The sequence below is a fragment of the Lytechinus variegatus genome, chromosome 14 (assembly GCF_018143015.1).
Source record: "Lytechinus variegatus isolate NC3 chromosome 14, Lvar_3.0, whole genome shotgun sequence".
In the NCBI taxonomy this organism is placed as follows: Eukaryota; Metazoa; Echinodermata; class Echinoidea; order Temnopleuroida; family Toxopneustidae; genus Lytechinus; species Lytechinus variegatus.
In genome coordinates this window covers 830,017-846,387 of record NC_054753.1, presented here as the reverse complement: position 1 = coordinate 846,387, position 16,371 = coordinate 830,017, and the positions used below count along the sequence as shown (strand labels likewise).

The 16,371-nt window shown below is 38.7% G+C and overlaps 1 protein-coding gene across 2 annotated transcripts; it reads left to right on the top strand.

The window, feature by feature from the left end:
* The first annotated feature begins 3,522 nt into the window (after positions 1-3,522).
* On the top strand, positions 3,523-15,014 carry LOC121427616 (neuronal acetylcholine receptor subunit alpha-10-like). 2 transcript variants are annotated; one of them, XM_041624109.1, is made up of 5 exons: positions 3,523-3,681; positions 8,203-8,247; positions 8,827-8,936; positions 9,964-10,511; positions 11,997-15,014. In XM_041624109.1, the coding sequence occupies exons 1-5, from the start codon at positions 3,547-3,549 to the stop codon at positions 12,650-12,652; spliced, it is 1,494 nt and encodes a 497-aa protein (XP_041480043.1). In that variant the 5' UTR covers positions 3,523-3,546; the 3' UTR covers positions 12,653-15,014. The 2 variants fall into 2 exon arrangements, with proteins under 2 accessions (XP_041480043.1, XP_041480045.1); XM_041624111.1 differs by lacking the exons at positions 3,523-3,681; positions 8,203-8,247; positions 8,827-8,936 and adding an exon at positions 9,028-9,119.
* Positions 15,015-16,371: the final 1,357 nt, after the last annotated feature.

Genomic DNA, 16,371 nt, shown 5'->3' with positions numbered 1-16,371 from the left:
CAGCAAAAACTGTGGTGTTAACCGGTGTACATAGAGGACCACACAAGTTATTCTACACCGGTGTTAAATCGGTGGTGTTAGTTTTACACCTATAGGTGTTATTACAACACCTTTGGTTGTTACATTTATACTCTTTGGTGTTATGTTCAATCTGTAGGGTGTAATTTTAACACCTGAGGATGTGGTCCTCTATTAACACCAATTGGTGTCAGTTTTAAAACCACAGTTTTTACAGTGTAGGTATAGTGTGATATGTCACAACCGCCCACCCCAACCCCGATCAATATGCCTGGAAAAAATCAGAACGACTTCCCACTCTTTGATTTCACGTTGTTCGTTTTGCGTGTTTTTTTTTTAGGTTTTGTCTGGGGAGGGGGGTTAAAGCAAAGTTGTTTTACAGTGTAGGAATACAATCGTCAGAAAAAAAGGCATAAGAAAGGGATGGGTAGCCGCTGAAACACTTGAATGAGAAAGTGATATAGATGAAACAAGAGGAAAGAAGAGGAGAAAATGAAGGACAGATCGAGACACCAAGTTTGACAGAAATTGGCAACTATGTCTGGAAAGTCCAGGAGCCCGTTTCAAAATTGACTTGCAACTGTTGTAACTTTGCCATTATGGCAACTACCATGGGAGCTTTGATTTTGATTGGCTGCTGAGCCCTGTTACCATGGTAGTTGCCATTACGGCAAAGTTACAACAGTTGCAAATCCTTTATGAAATGGGCCCGAGGACTTTTCAGACATCGAACATCGTTCATAGTTTCAATTTCTTTTTCGATTTTTTGTTTTCCTTAACTGTTTTTCAATATCGACAACTTTAGATCTTACTGCGCAACCACTTTAACTTTTGAACGAACTTTACTTGGTGAAATATAGTCTTCTGCGCAACCGTACTGCTATATTTTTTTGTGAAATAAGGCGTCACTGATGAGCGACCGAGTGAAACAAACTCCACGTCTATAGGCGTTGTGCATTGTCATGGCATGTAGTCCAGCTACAGATCTATCTTACTCGAGAGATCTGGGATCTTGATTCACGCCCTGTGTCACATTTTCGAATGGTTTCGAAATAGAAAGTAATGCGCGTCTGGGGAGACTGAAACACCCCCTCATCCCGTTGGTGCCTCCCACACACGCACCCACACTCGGACGCTCCCAATCTACATACAGAATGATGAATCGAAGGAGCCCTTGGACCAAAAGATGCAGCTGTGAAACTTATTTAGTACATCGAGAGAGGGCAGCATTACACAGTGGGTAACAAGCGATGTCGTATGTTGTGATCTGAAATTGTACGGATTAATCTTTAGTCTGTCTATTCTGTTTCGTAAAACACAGCTCGAAGGGAAACTGTTCATTTCATCATTCATATTATTCTAACGCTTGGATGGAAGTTTGAAGCTAATAACGGCTATACTTTGATGTGCCAAAGTGTATCACCAAAGGTGTTCATTTGCTACCCCCTCAAGGTCTAATATTCATTATTAAAAATTCGACATTTTGTAGGGGTGCTTGATGGCAAAAATAAAAAGATAACTAAAGATTACAATCATTGGAAGAGAATGCCTACAAATAAGTGAGATTTATTTGAATTAACAATAATTACTTTTTTTAATACTTTTTTTAGCCTTTCATTTTGTGAACATTAATTTGAATGGAAGTTGATTACATCCCTCAAAGTGCTTCAACTTTATTACTGCTCCAAGTTTACTGTACATGCCTAAATTTATTTTATCTGTATAAGTTAATTATAACTATTTTGATCACATTACTTTATTCTTCTGTTCAAAATGAAAATAGAATAAATTGAAAATTGAATTGAAAAATATTAAAAAGGGACTCTTGATAGCCATTACAGGTGAAATTATCTCACTTTTTATGATTTGATATTTGTTTTATCATTTATTTATCACTATATGCACAATCATTTAAAAAAAAAGAGCTATTATAATCAACATCGTGATTCTTTATGAGACCTCCAAGCACCCAGACATAGCCTCGTGCTGCGGCCCCTTGAACATGCAGATGGGATATCAAAAAAGAAAATTACCACTTTCCTTTCCCGGACTCCTACCCGAGGTCCCTAATGGTGTCTCCTATTATTATCGAAATGGAATAAACAGCGGGCGGGGTAGAATTTAATTTGATATGTAATCAAAATATAATTGCATTGCATTATGGGCCGGCAGTTGAGCCAAATCCCCGGATGGCATGTCAAGGGGTAGCCATTGGCATGCGGGGCGATTTCGTGAGATGTGTTGGGTCCCGTTTCGGTGAGTACAAGACGTATCCAATAGGATGCTGCACAAATTGAAAATTAGAAGAGGCACCACCTCCCCCATCCCGACGGATCGCCACCCATGGCAATTACCAATAAATCTCTATCATTGTCGCATTTAAGTCGAGGTGAATATGTTTACTTTATTCCAAATCAAGTGTGTTTTATGTGGGCTAAGATGACCTTGGATGAAATGGATTAATCTTAATGTGTGAATGTCGAGGACGAATCCCATCTATTTGGACTAAAATAACCATTCTGAGGAGTTGAATTCTTGTTTTAATGGCTCAAACATGGAGTAGTGTGTGTGTGTGTGCGTGTGCAGCACCATCGGAAAAAAGGCCCTATATCAAATGGCTATTCAATTGGATTATTAGATGGGATAGATTCATATAGAACAGGAAGGTTGTAATCAAGTGTCCTTCACATTTCAAAATTATTATGATAATTATATATATTATCTATAATGAATTTCGCTCCTCGTACTTTTCCCCATATTTCTTTGTTTCTTCCTCTTTTATTTGTTATTTATCTATTTCCTTTTTATTTCTCTCTCTTTTTAACTTTTTTTTCATTTTCTTAATTTATTTCTTTTTTTCTTTTCCTTTCTTTTCGTTCTTTCCATCTTTACTCCTGTCTCCATATCTCCTTCTTTTGTTCTTGTTCGTATTCCTTGTATTACATTAAACTCTGGTTGACGAAAGTAATACCAAACGAATCTCGTATTTCTAATAAAAGTCTTCGGATAGAAGAAGCTCCTTCGATCATTGTTGCTAATTTTTACCGCCTGGTCTTTGGGTATCAAGCGCTATGTTTGCAAATGAAAATTGTGTACGAACACAATGCGAACTAACTTCAAGCGTTGAACTAATTGAGAAGCTGACGATACACACCGTTTGTCATCATAACCCATTATTACGTCATACCTTCATTTCTAAAGATTACGATCCGATCCGTGTAAAGTATCGGTTAACGCGATGCGGGGATTTGTTTAACCGGCCTTCGGGTAATGTGCAAATTTGGCAAATGAAATTGGAAAATACAATGACAAAAACGTAAGGATGTGATGAAACGAAATGGCTGAGTATTTGCAATGAATATGAAATTCATTGCCAGGATGATAAGCTATCATTTCAAATTGCATTCATTTAATTTTCCAATCTTTCTTTCTTGAAGGAAAGTGATAGACCTATTTGATGTTACGCTCATGCATAGTTGATCAATGATTCTTAATTTTCGTTTTTGTTTGATTTTCTTTTATGCAGCGATGTATGGAGGGAACGAGCAGAAGTTGTTCGAAGACTTATTCAAGAATTATAATAAGCTGGTCCGTCCGGTGTGGAACTCGTCACACGCCATCAATGTTACACTTACGTTATCCATCAACCAAATCAATAACATGGTAAGAAACAGAGATTACGATGATGGGGAGGTTAATGATGGTGATGATGATGATGATGATAAGGTTGGTGATGATGAAAATGATTGATATGATGATGATGATTGTGATGATGATGATGGTGCTGGTGGTGGTGGTGATGATGATGATGGTGGTGGTGGTGGTGGTGGTGGTGATGATGATGGTGGTTGTGATGATGATGATGATGATGGTGGTGGTGGTGGTGGTGGTGATGATGGTGGTGGTGGTGGTGATGATGATGAGGATGATGATGATGGTGGAGGTGATGATGATGATGATGATGGTGGTGGTGGTGGTGATGATGATGATGATGGTGGTGGTGGTGGTGGTGGTGATGATGGTGGTTGTGATGATGATGATGATGGTGGTGGAGGTGATGAGGAGGAGAAAGAGGCCGAGGACAATGGTAATAATAACAAATACCTGTTCTTGCATCCTACAAGTGCTTGAAATTTATTGTTAGGGAAGAGGTGAACTCGAATTTCAGGTCAAGAAACACCAACATTCGCTTAACAGTATTCCAGCTGGATGGTTATAATGTACAAGATTATAACACGTTCCGCAAACCAGTACAGTTTGATAAATTATAGTAGCTTATAATTATGATATCTGATTTTTTTATGATAAAAATAATTCAACAAAGGTACGAGAACTCTTTAGCTGGTGGACTGGATAACACCACTCGATCCTGCCCCTTCCCCGTCTCACAAGAGTACGCTCTATTCCATCAGATACTCTTCCAATGAAACAAATCCTCCCACTTTTGAGAGCAAATTTGCCGACGTGCGAATAACTGAGATCTAAGAATTGAAGTTTATGAAAAACGTATGACCATACAACGGAAGGGATATTGATAAAATTGCCCGAATTTCCCGCCTTCCGATGTAGAAATACGGAGTTATTTGTCAGCTCCACTTCCCATAAAATGCAATGTAGGCCCAAGTACTTTATGATAAAAAGGGAGTCCGTGAAGTATAGTTGATTTCGATAAGTGGTATTCATAAATAAAATATGGAAAGATTAAATCGCGTTCTTAATTGGTCCTTTGGGGCATTTTGAAAGAAATGGGTCGCCTCATTGTGTGAATATCGAATGTTTTATGTGGAAATAAGATCATTTTAGTTAAAATATAAAAATAAAACGTAAAGGAGTTAAGAGGAATTAAAGGACAGTGGGGTGGCATCAGGCAAGGGCATGTGTCAAGACGTTTTCCACACAGATTTCGAAAATTATGATTATGTTTGGTATTCTGGGACCCGTTTTATAAAGACTTATTATAACATATTCCCGCTTTCCATAACAAGTTTACTATCGGCCCATCAAATTGAAGGATTTCAGAAGCTTTAAACTGTTATTGCAAATGTATAACTATTTTACGAAGATCCTCTTCTTACCTTACTCTTCTTCTATTCTCTTATTAATTCTTCCCTTCTTTTACACTAATCCATTTACACTCTAACACTCACCTGTATTAGCTATTCACTGACTACCTATATCTTCCAGGTACGCCACAATCTTCATGTATCTAAGGTAGATGCACTTTTTTGTTATGACGTCATTGAGTAACCGACTCCGTCTGAACGCCCGTTTTTGAGGGCGGACTATGCATCAAACGGGTTTCACTAAAACTGCACGGCTTTGGCGATGGGATATTGTAGTAGAAGCTTTGAGTGATTTCTGTTTGGGTGGCAGGGGCATGAACGATTTGATAATGTCGTGTGAGGGGATCATCGGGGGCGAATTATGGAAGGACGAGTTTTTACAAGATTATGGACGAGGATAACAACTAAAAATTTTCGCTCGCCCCCCCCCACACTCTCTCTATCCACACGCTCGTATACATGCACCCACGTTTACCTGCCCACCCACACCGCGCATAATTCTAATTCCTCTCTTCCCGATTCTGCGTTAATCCATCCAACATTGCTATCCATTTTATTCTTCTCATCATCGATAAGATGGTGTTAAAGGTATTGTTTAACTTTGTGAGCAGCCGATTTAAAAAATTCTCAAACCAAGATGAAACATGTGTACAAGTCCATGTGTTAGAACTAATAAACCCTGAAAACAACCATTGAGAATGAAAAGCTAAAACTACAAGGCAAACCCCGATTTTGTAAATAGGCGTCTTATAGACGCCTAAATAGTACACATAAGTGTATGGGATGAAATTAATATGGTGTTTCCGGTCACTTTATATTTCAATTTTTGAAGCACTAAATAATTGTTTTCGAACGCAATTTTTTTTGAGCTTCATGTTTGTAACATATCACAGACACAGGTGATAAGTTTGACCTTCTAGCTCAGATTTTTTAAAAGTCAAACCAATGTTAACCAATCACTTTAATGGATTATTATTACTTCAAATAGAACAAATATTACAATTGTTTATTTCAAAAGTCGTTGTTTTCACAATGAGGAGAGTATTAGACGAGCATAAAGGGAAATGAAACATGGAAGCAGGAAAATCATGCAATCAAGCAACCCCATAGAAGAATGTTAATACTTTTTTTAAGTTAGCATCTGCTTAAACATTGTAAAAAAATCATTAATGAACACTACTTTTGAAACAAAATGACATTTCCCTACAAACTGATAACAGTCACAGCTGAAAAGTGAAAATAATCTCTTGGATTCGATTCAAAGCCCAAATTTGAAACAAAGTCTATGCAGAGATTTATTTTCATTTTATGTTCATGGTAGAGAGGACATCACCATGTGCCTTTATTCAACACGTCTGTGATACTATATCAGGAGAGCCGGAGACAGAATCAAATAAAAGCAAGAATAAAAGAAAGTCGCAGCGAAAAGGAAACTAATTCCGCAGACAAACAGGGCCTTCCGAAAACACACGCTCGGAATAAAATGCTCTTGTGAGGATTGACGCTCGCGCACCAGAGAGAGGCCGAATCGACTAGCGATGAGAGCGGGGATATACTAATGACGTCATAACATTATTAGTGTCATACAATTGTGGGTTAATTTTTTATCTATTAGTGATTCCACACTGAGCGCTAATAAACCAATCGTCTCCCCCCCCCACCCATATCTTCATTGACAGGTGACGATTACTGTCTTCATTAGTATTATTGCTATATTATTGTGCCATCGTAAATATAATTTTTCGGCTTGATCGAATCATTTTGTCAAATGCCTTTTCGTTGGTTTTCACTGAAAATGACGCACCAAATCAACTAGATCAGTAGCTAAAAGAAAATCACTCTTAGATTTGAGAGATTCGAATCTTACTCTTTGGTATAGTGCCAGGGTGATTTTCAGATGAGGTTTATCGAAAAAATGTTATGCCTGTATTTTATAAATGTCATAACCGTCGCTCCCCCCCCCCCCCCCCCCCACCACCATCTTACTTATTTCAGCGCTAAGAATTCTATATTCTAAAGAAAATAATGTAATATAATCTTACATTACTGCAACAACTATTGTTCTTTATGTTTTCTAAGAGGTAAATGGGATAGAAATACAATTCAAGATAGGTGTCGACTTTCTCGAATGTTGTTCATCTTATATAAGACAGCTTTGTTTTTAAAACGCGGCTAATGGAACCTTCAGGCGTTCAAATATCGAAGAAAAAACAAGAAATTTGATGATCACAAAGCCTATAAAACACAGAAAAGAAAAAAGCTTCACTTAGTGTATTACGAAATGACAGTGATACTAAGAGTAAAGTCACATTAAATAAACCAACTGCTATCCGACTGATAATGTCATTGGAAATAACTGGTAGTTTGGGTTGATTTGGTGTCATTATCGCATATCTGACTGAAGCATGGTGTTTTTCTTTCCGTCAAGACTCCGAGTCGGTTTTCGACCGTCCAACCGATAACCGAGATAACTGGTATCGTACATGTAGTATGTAATAATAGGAGGTGCCGTGGCCGAGTGGTCTAAGGCGCCTGGCTATACATGGAAAGGCCAGAGTTCGATCCCCGGACGCGGCACCTATGCCCGTGAGCAAAACATTTAATCTACAATGCTCTTTTATCCTGCTTTCAAATCAAATAAATGCTATATGCATTATTGGTAACTAGGTGTGCACTTGTTTAAAAAAATATAATAATAATAATAGATCAATTTGATGTTGGTTTTCGGTGAACATCCTCCACCAGACTGACTGTGAGACTGGTATTCCTGAACGATATAAGGTCGGCAGTTTGGTTGATCATGGTTCGAGTCCCCTTTTGTCGCTTATATAGTTTGTGGAGAAGATAATCCTTCCAATCAGGCTTGCTTCCAATCGTGATATCCTCCTGCATGTGTTTAGTACTTATGTTGCCATGGTTGCATGTATTATCTTTTATATAAATGTGTTTATGTCACTTCCCCTCTCTCTCCATCTCCCTCTCTTTCAATGCCCCCTCCCCTCTGTCTCTCAGTACCATGCAACACTCACTGGACGAACACTTGAATATGATTTTAACACATGAATTAATTTTTTTCTCTCTCTCTCTCTCTCTTCATTATTTTCTCTTCCCATGTTTACAGGATGAAAGGAACCAAGTTTTGACGTTAAACGTATGGATAGAACAGGTACGAAAATAACAATTACAATTCATCACAGTAAAGAATATTCATGATAATCTTAGGGTATACAGGTACACTAACGTTTGATGTGGCGCAACGTTCTTCACGTGCAAATTAATGCTTGCATGTAACGTTTTCTTAGTTAAAATTGATGAAGATAATAAATCATGATGATAAATCTACTCGAAGTTTGATACAAGTGTTGAGGTATTTTTTAATAAGGCATGTTTTTTAATGTTTATAAGGATTATGGGGATATGAGTGTGTGTTTCATGATGGTATTATAAGTCCGTAATAAGCATGAATTCTCAATAAAAATGTTCAATATATATATTTGTTTGTTTGTGTTTTTTTTTTTTTGGGGGGGGGCTTACAGTGAATTACGGAATGATCATGTCCGGCCATGGAATTACGTTACCCGACTATTGGTGAAAACATCCCTTTGTTTAAATGCACGCTTTGGTAAATAACGAGGCTATTTTCACGAATGGTCTGGTATAAGGAGGTCAAACGCGATCATTACATGATTTCAAGTAAGCCTATCTCGAATAAAATGAAACATTATATCTCCATTTATCATATCAGCATTGGGACGACCAGAAGCTCGTTTGGGATCCAGAAGCTTATGAGGGAATTAAAATCTTGCGTATCCCAGCCACCGAGATCTGGATACCAGACGTCACCCTCTACGACAAGTAAGTTATAACTTTCCGTTGCCATGGAATTCTAGCTATTACTTTGCCAAGGAGATCTATGGCGAGTAAGTTATAACTTTTAATTGCCATAGAGATTTGCATGTGTGCAATGTGCATGAGGAACAATCGAGTCTTGCATGTTCATCCAACTTTAGCGCGGACCGCATCACATTGTCCCTATAAGTATGAATTTGGGGTTTCACAATTAACCTACACTATTCTGAAGTCCATTCATGAAACGCTCCCCGGGTTTACAAAAAAAATCTCTGGTCTATATTAAGTTGTAGTTTCAATGTAGAGGCTCATTTTTCTCTAAAATCATTCTTGACTGACTTGGAAGGTAAATAAGATAGTTGTCTTCACCACTCAAGGAGAGCACAGTACATTATAGGTACATACATTGTAAGCAAAATTTTGATATTTCGGCTTCTCATGATCAGTATTAGCACAGAGTTGGACCACGGTCTAAATCAAACCCCACGTCACAATATGGGCCAATGACGCAAAATCTACTCCCCTAAACTCCGAATAATGATAATGAATAGAATAGCGCGTTTGTTTAGGATCAAGAAAGAGTGTGGCAAAATAAAACGCCTGGCGGTGTCACGGTGGTATGGCAAGCCAGACCGCAACCCCAAGCCATTAGTAATCGACATTAAACATCCTACAAAAGGTCCCGATTATGTCATAGAGGCAAGAACATCCACTCATTGCCGCTGATCATGTTGACGCTGTTAAGCAATGTCGAAGTAGTATGTACTCTTTCTTCTAGGAACTTTTTTGTGAAAGTGGTCAGCACTGGTTAACACATTTTTATTATCCGACAGGAACAATATTAACGGCCAGATTGTGTTTCTCGGCCAATCAAAACAAGAAAAAATATCAGACTTGACAACTTACTTATTGTTAATGAAACGCTTATCTCTGGGCTATTATAAATAAATGGATTCCAAGCCCCTCTTTCTTCTATCAACCATGCCAATTGATCACCCAATCATAACCGCATATTTTATCTTTTCTGATATAGCGCTGATTCGAACGACTACGTGGCCCACAGTCGGCAGTCCAATGCTCTTGTCAACAGTGGTGGCACGGTGGATCTTTGGTCCAAACCGGCCTTGGTCAAAAGCACCTGCAAGATCGGCGTCAAGTTTTTCCCATTTGACGAGCAGATGTGCAGCATGAAGTTCGGTTCTTGGACCTACAACAGCTTCCAGATGAGTCTTGACAAGCACACGCCCGAACCCGACCTTTCAACTTTCGTCAACAACGAGCAATGGGACCTCAAATTCGCCGTCTCGCGGCGCCACAACGTGAAATACGAATGCTGTCCTGAACGTTATCACGACGTCACCTTTTACATCGGGATGAGGCGAAAACCACTGTACTACATCTACAACCTAATCATGCCTTGTATTCTGTTGTCGTCGCTGTCGATGTTGGGTTTCTTTATGCCTTATGACGTGGGTGTGGTCAAGGTGTCCCTTAGCGTAACACTCATCTTATCCTTGACTGTCTTCTTGCTACTGGTTGCCGAGATGATGCCAAGAACATCAGATGAAGTTCCTTTAATTGGTAAGAAGTAGCCATACGGGCGATGTTTCGCAAAGATTGATGTAGTGGGTTATTGTGACAAACATGTCATCACTTACAAATCTTTTTTGGATTCCTTGATTGCTTCATAGCTTTGAGGAGTGTAAGCACATTTGCTAAAGCTAATGTTAATTGCAACAAGAATTTGAAATTTATTGATTGCAAGTATGTTCTCGCAACATCCTCCTTGAGAAATCTCATCGATGGGGCTGTCATGCTTCAATGTTTGCGAAATATCCCCAGGTATTGAGTATTGGCCGGTGAGTCCTACCCCTTGTCAGGGCGTTGCCAGTGGTAATAAAATTCAATACTAGCTTATTCATTTCACTCGAGTTTACCGAGTATAGATAAGAAGGGATCGTCAACAATCATGAATTACATGCTGTGTTTCATGAAGATTTAAGTTATCACTTAAACTCGCCCTTAACGGCAATGACAACTGCTATGAAATCACGGTCTTTATCACTTACCATTAAATGTCTTTCAATGGAATTATCCTTCTCAGTGTGAAATATCGACGCAAATGTGATGGCGTGTGATATATCGTACGCAACTTATAATTTACAAAGTTGGATTTACTTTACTGTTCGTGAACATTCTGAATAGTATCAAAAATAATCATACGACTATTATAGAACCATTATCAAAGGTTGCAACGTTTCATTATTTTTTTAAGAAATCAAGACTTGTCTGCGCCAAAACATCTGTGCAAGGAGGTAACAGTATCTGTTATGGCGGTCAAATATATCACAAAGATATCTCTCGTACGATTTGCAGTTGAATCACAAAAGGACGTTGTTTAATCAGAACGAATGCCGCGACGATTCCTTCAATCGTTCTTTGGTGCGTTTCTCGAAGACTTAAGACTATATGGTGGTCATTATGGTAACCACTATGAAAACCTTGATTGTGATAAGCTGGTTAATCGTGTTATCATGGTTGCTGACAAAATGATAAACTAAACCATAATTGTAATAACTGTTTATGAACCTGTACATAGATTGAAAGATTACTCGACATCCTGATAGAATATTGTCAGGGGTGGAGGAGCCGTGGTGAAGTGGTTCTGACTCTCGCCTTGTAAACAGAGGGTCGTGTGTTCGAATCCCACCGCGGTCTGGCGTCCTTTGGCAAGGCGTTAATCCACACTTTGCCACTCTCGACCCAGGTGCTAAATGGGATGTGAAAGTCATTGTAGCTTGTCCAGTATTGTGTGCGCCTCACAGGCGACTGACTGGAATACTCCCCAGGGAGTGGAGGATGTGCACACATTGTGTGCGGGAATGACTGATTGAATCCGATGACCGGGGTAATAATATAATCTGTAAAGCGCTTAGAAACGTCGTTCCGATGGATTAAGCGCTATATAAAAGCGGATTATTATTATTATTATTATTAAAAAATCGGAAAGGATATTCGTTTTTCTTCATGGTTTCATTCTCACTCGTTCTTATTTTTTTTCCACAGGACAATATTACGCAGCGACCATGTTCCTCATATCTCTGTCTACCGCCATGAATGTATTTGTGTTGAACGTGAACGAGCGAGGAAAGATCGAAGGACAGGATGTTCCGCGATGGCTTCGCATCCTCGCTCTCGATTACTTCGCCAAGGTTCTATGCGTGCAGGCATGTGGTTCCGGGTCACGGCGAACAGGACGCGACAGTTCCGACTATAGACAGTACGGTGGTCATTACACCACGCACAACTTTCAAAATGGCAGCCATCAGCGAACAGATACGGGGCATGCCACTTTAAATCACTACAACCAAACACCGAGCCGGAACAGCATGCATGTTCGCTTCGGCACGGCGACGACGCCGGGCAACGAGTCAGATATGCTTCTCGAGGACAGGGACGTCGGTGGCGGGATGGGAGAACTGGAGTCCATGCAGGACCGGCGCCTTGCAAGACTAGAACGAAGCGTCACCGATATCTTTAAACATATGAAAAACCTGCAGAAGAAGCGGGAGAGACAAAACCAATTGAAATCAGACTGGGGAAAGGTAGCACAGGTACTGGACAGGGTGTTACTTGTTGTGTTCGTACTCTGTACAGCAGCAACGGCCCTCGTGTTGCTTCTAAGGCGAACACCGGGAGTTGAACCACCGCCAGAGGCATAAACACATAGAAAGAGATGACTCCAAAGCTGCTTTGAATTGTGTTTATATTGATATGAATGAGGAGAATATGAATTTATTGTAATACTTATCGACCTTGTTGACGCTGGTGAAAGCAGATGTGATGTTCAAGATATTGGTACAATGCCAGTGTCATTCGCAGCATTGATCGCTCCGCAGTAATGAGTTTTTGCAACGGAGACAGATTCAAGAACACAGTAATTTTTTGAAAATGTCCGTCGAATGACAAAGAACAGCTGGGCAGACTTTGTCGAAAATTTGTGAACCATAACAACAGTTTTGTCCTACGTTTCTTAGCTGACGAATCATTGCAAATATGTCGTTTGTCAAGAGTCCAAGACGAAACTGCCGTTTTGATTCATCGATTTTCCACAAAGACTTCTTGGGTTGTTCATTGTCATAAATGGCATTTGATAATACATTTTCTATGTTCTTGAAGGCGTCGGGCGTTGTGGAAGCCAAAAACTCCCAAATACAGCACATAAGCTCAGCAGCAGCGGCTTGGTGGAAACTGCTTCCAGCATTCGTGATGATGAGCAAAAATTATGACGTCATGGATCTCCAAAATATCGTCTGTACTATTGGCAACTGTTGTTATGCAGTTTTAAATGTGACGACGCGATAAACACTTGATATTTTTTGATGCAATGACTTAAGGGTAACTACAGTATTGCAACTCAAATAATATATTTTCTTTGATTTTCTTATGTTGTTGTGATGAGTTTTATTGAAGCCTGGTTTTCACGAGACTTAAGACCTTTTGCGAAGGTTTGCCATCGAAGCGAATGTAAAAAAAAATAGTAATGAGGTCAAACTTCAATTGAGAGAAGGTTTATGCGGCAAAAAGCGCCAAAATTGCGCAAAATTTGACTTTAAATGTGTTTATAAGCTTCCCATGACGTTCGCCAGAGTCGTTTTTCTTTCGCAAGTAGTTGTAAATTGTCCAATGAAAACCAGGCTTTGGTTACTGTTCCTTTGTATTATGTTATTTGATGAGCTATTCGTAATTTTTTTTAAAAGGTATGCTAACTTCGGGCACAATCGATATTTGTGCATGGTCTTGCAGGCACTTATGGAAGTGGGCGAGACATTCAAATGAAAAATGTGAATAGCAATATCTTAATTGCAGTGAATAACATTTAAAAATGGTGCCAAAAATAATTGTAAAAGAATCAGTGCACATTTAGGTTATGTTATATGCTCACGATATTCATTACAGCCGTCCATGGTTCTGCAAAAAATAGACTATTATAACTCCATTACAAAAGGCATCACTATGGGAGAATACGGACTACTGTATACCAGGAAGAGGGACGAGGCAATGGTAACATGGGTCATTTGGGGTGCACGCGCACTGCATGTCAATATTCACAACTCTATCAACTATCCACTGTCCCCAGGGAAAAATGCATGTTTTTTTAATAGATTTATAGCTTTGTATTTAATGATACTTGTTCTTTTTCAGTTAATATTGTTTGACATCATGCACGATCGATAAGAATAAACACATATAGTGTGTATGAAACTTTGAGCATGTAACATGTGTAAGGGAGGCTTGGGAGAGGTATCATGTTGAAGGCATTATTACGGGTATTTCTTATTTCATCCAATCTCCCTCCCTGACCTTCCTTTCCTTCAATTCATACATACTTTTTAAGTTTCCACTTCCTTTCGACAACGAGGATCGGTAATGCCAGTATCGAAGTAGAATTACATTTAAGAGGTAATATCAAGCCCCCGATCAAGCCTGAATGATAAAAAAATGTTATGGAATAACAATATTGGTGAATTTAGAATAAATGCATCAGTTCGGTAGGATTTATTAGTGTCATTTTTTCCCGGAATTTTTCCCTGCCCATGCCCACCCGTTTCATTTCTCTTCCTCTTCAGCGTCCAGCCCTCTTCATTCCCTTCTTTCTCATCTTTTTCTTCAATCTTCTCCATTGTTCATCTTTTTCCTCCCACCTTCTCTTTTCCTATCCACGGGGCACGCAGTTGCCATCAATCTCCTCACCATTATCATCACCACCGCCATCATCATCACCATCACCACCATTATCCCCACAATCACAATTCTCATCACCTTCAATGCCAATAAGCCTGTTCACGGTTGTAGACTGCGCACGAGCAGAAAAGGGTCATTTGAGATAAACCATGAAGGTGGCTTTCAAATTCACTGACATAGGCATTTGTGATTTGATGATTATTCATGTATTCCTTTCAAAATATTCATTTTATCGCGTCCAAGCTGAAAAGTAATAAATAGAGCCTTCATAATCACTGGTATTTGACAGTAGCCTAAACAATAGTCAAATGTGCCAAAGGCAGACAATAAAACAGATTTCCAAACTTTATCCCTGATGTACTATTCTAGTCACCTGGTCTATACAATGCCTTTTGTTCTTAGAATTTGAATACTCTACCGGTAAAGCTTACGAAACATCTACATTTGAAAATGATAGTGCTTATATATCCTAATGAAAAAAATCACAAAGGTCATTTGAGAAAAGTTGATCCTGAGCTTACCGTGAACTGGCTTATTAAGCATCATCATGATCTTCATCGTCATCTCCATCATCATCATTGTCGCGATCATTATTATCACCAATACTTTTCTTTGTTTTGTTCTCTTTCCTCTTTACCCGTGTGTGCCTCTTCTCCTTTGAATCATACTTTCACTATATTCTTTATCGTCTCTGTTGCCATAGAAACTGTTTATTCCATGCGTGGTATCTCTGGTTTTATGACATCGTTCATATATTTAATTCCGCACGTTGGCTAAAAGTAACGTCACCCTTTGAAGTATAACTTCATTTGCTGGTTTCTTTTAGTCAATTTCAGAGATGAACTACTTTGAAACGGTTTGAAATATTGCTGTCTGTTCATTCATAACTTACAATAGAATACATCGCACTTGGGGAAGGGGATATGGAAACCTATGGTTAGCGTTCATTGATTCATGACTTACAATCAGTGACAGCATAACATTCAACGATCAGGAAATTAAAGAATATATGTAATTTATAAAGATATTTTATTCATTCATTCAATGTGATAAAACGCGTGTACTTTTCGTAGCGACTTAAGTATAAGATGTGTCTAAATTGCCGTCAATTCTTAGAAATGTTCCCAGAAAATAACTTTTCTTAACTTGTTTGTATATTTCTTGAAATCATAATATCGCAATGAATGGTGTGGATGGGCAATTGCGTGCAATTTATACGTTCTTGTCCGTAAGTTATTATTACCAGACTTGCAGGCATTAAGCAAATCTGTAAAACCAGTGTAGTATATTTGTCGAATTACCTTAGAGTTACATTCCAGTAGCATGACCTCTAGATATTATCCAAAGACCTTGAATTGATCAATGAGCACCTATTATTTTGATATTTGCCCAGGGGCTCTGCCGGAGGGGCAGGGGAGATCACCCCTACGTTGTTTTTTTTCCAAGTATTAAATAAAACGAAAAAGGGAGAGAAAGTAAGAAACATTGGCCCTTTATATTATGCTACAAAATCTTTGACAAAATAAACTTTCGATGATGTTTCGCTTTTGCTTTTAATGAGATTTTTGGTGCAAAATCGAGAACTTATAACTTACCATGTTTTTATTTTGAATGAATGTTATGTTTGTATTGCATTTTTTCGAGGATTTACGAACGTTCTGTATATAAACGTATTTTTTTAACTTATGCTTCATTG

Excerpts from the sequence above, each read along its gene's own strand:
- LOC121427616 (XM_041624109.1), top strand. The coding sequence starts at position 3,547 with ATGTATGGAGGGAACGAGCAGAAGTTGTTCGAAGACTTATTCAAGAAT. Across the intron at positions 8,937-9,963 it reads GACGTCACCCTCTACGACAA|CGCTGATTCGAACGACTACG; the intron begins GTAAGTTATAAC and ends TTTCTGATATAG. Across the intron at positions 10,512-11,996 it reads AGATGAAGTTCCTTTAATTG|GACAATATTACGCAGCGACC; the intron begins GTAAGAAGTAGC and ends TTTTTTCCACAG.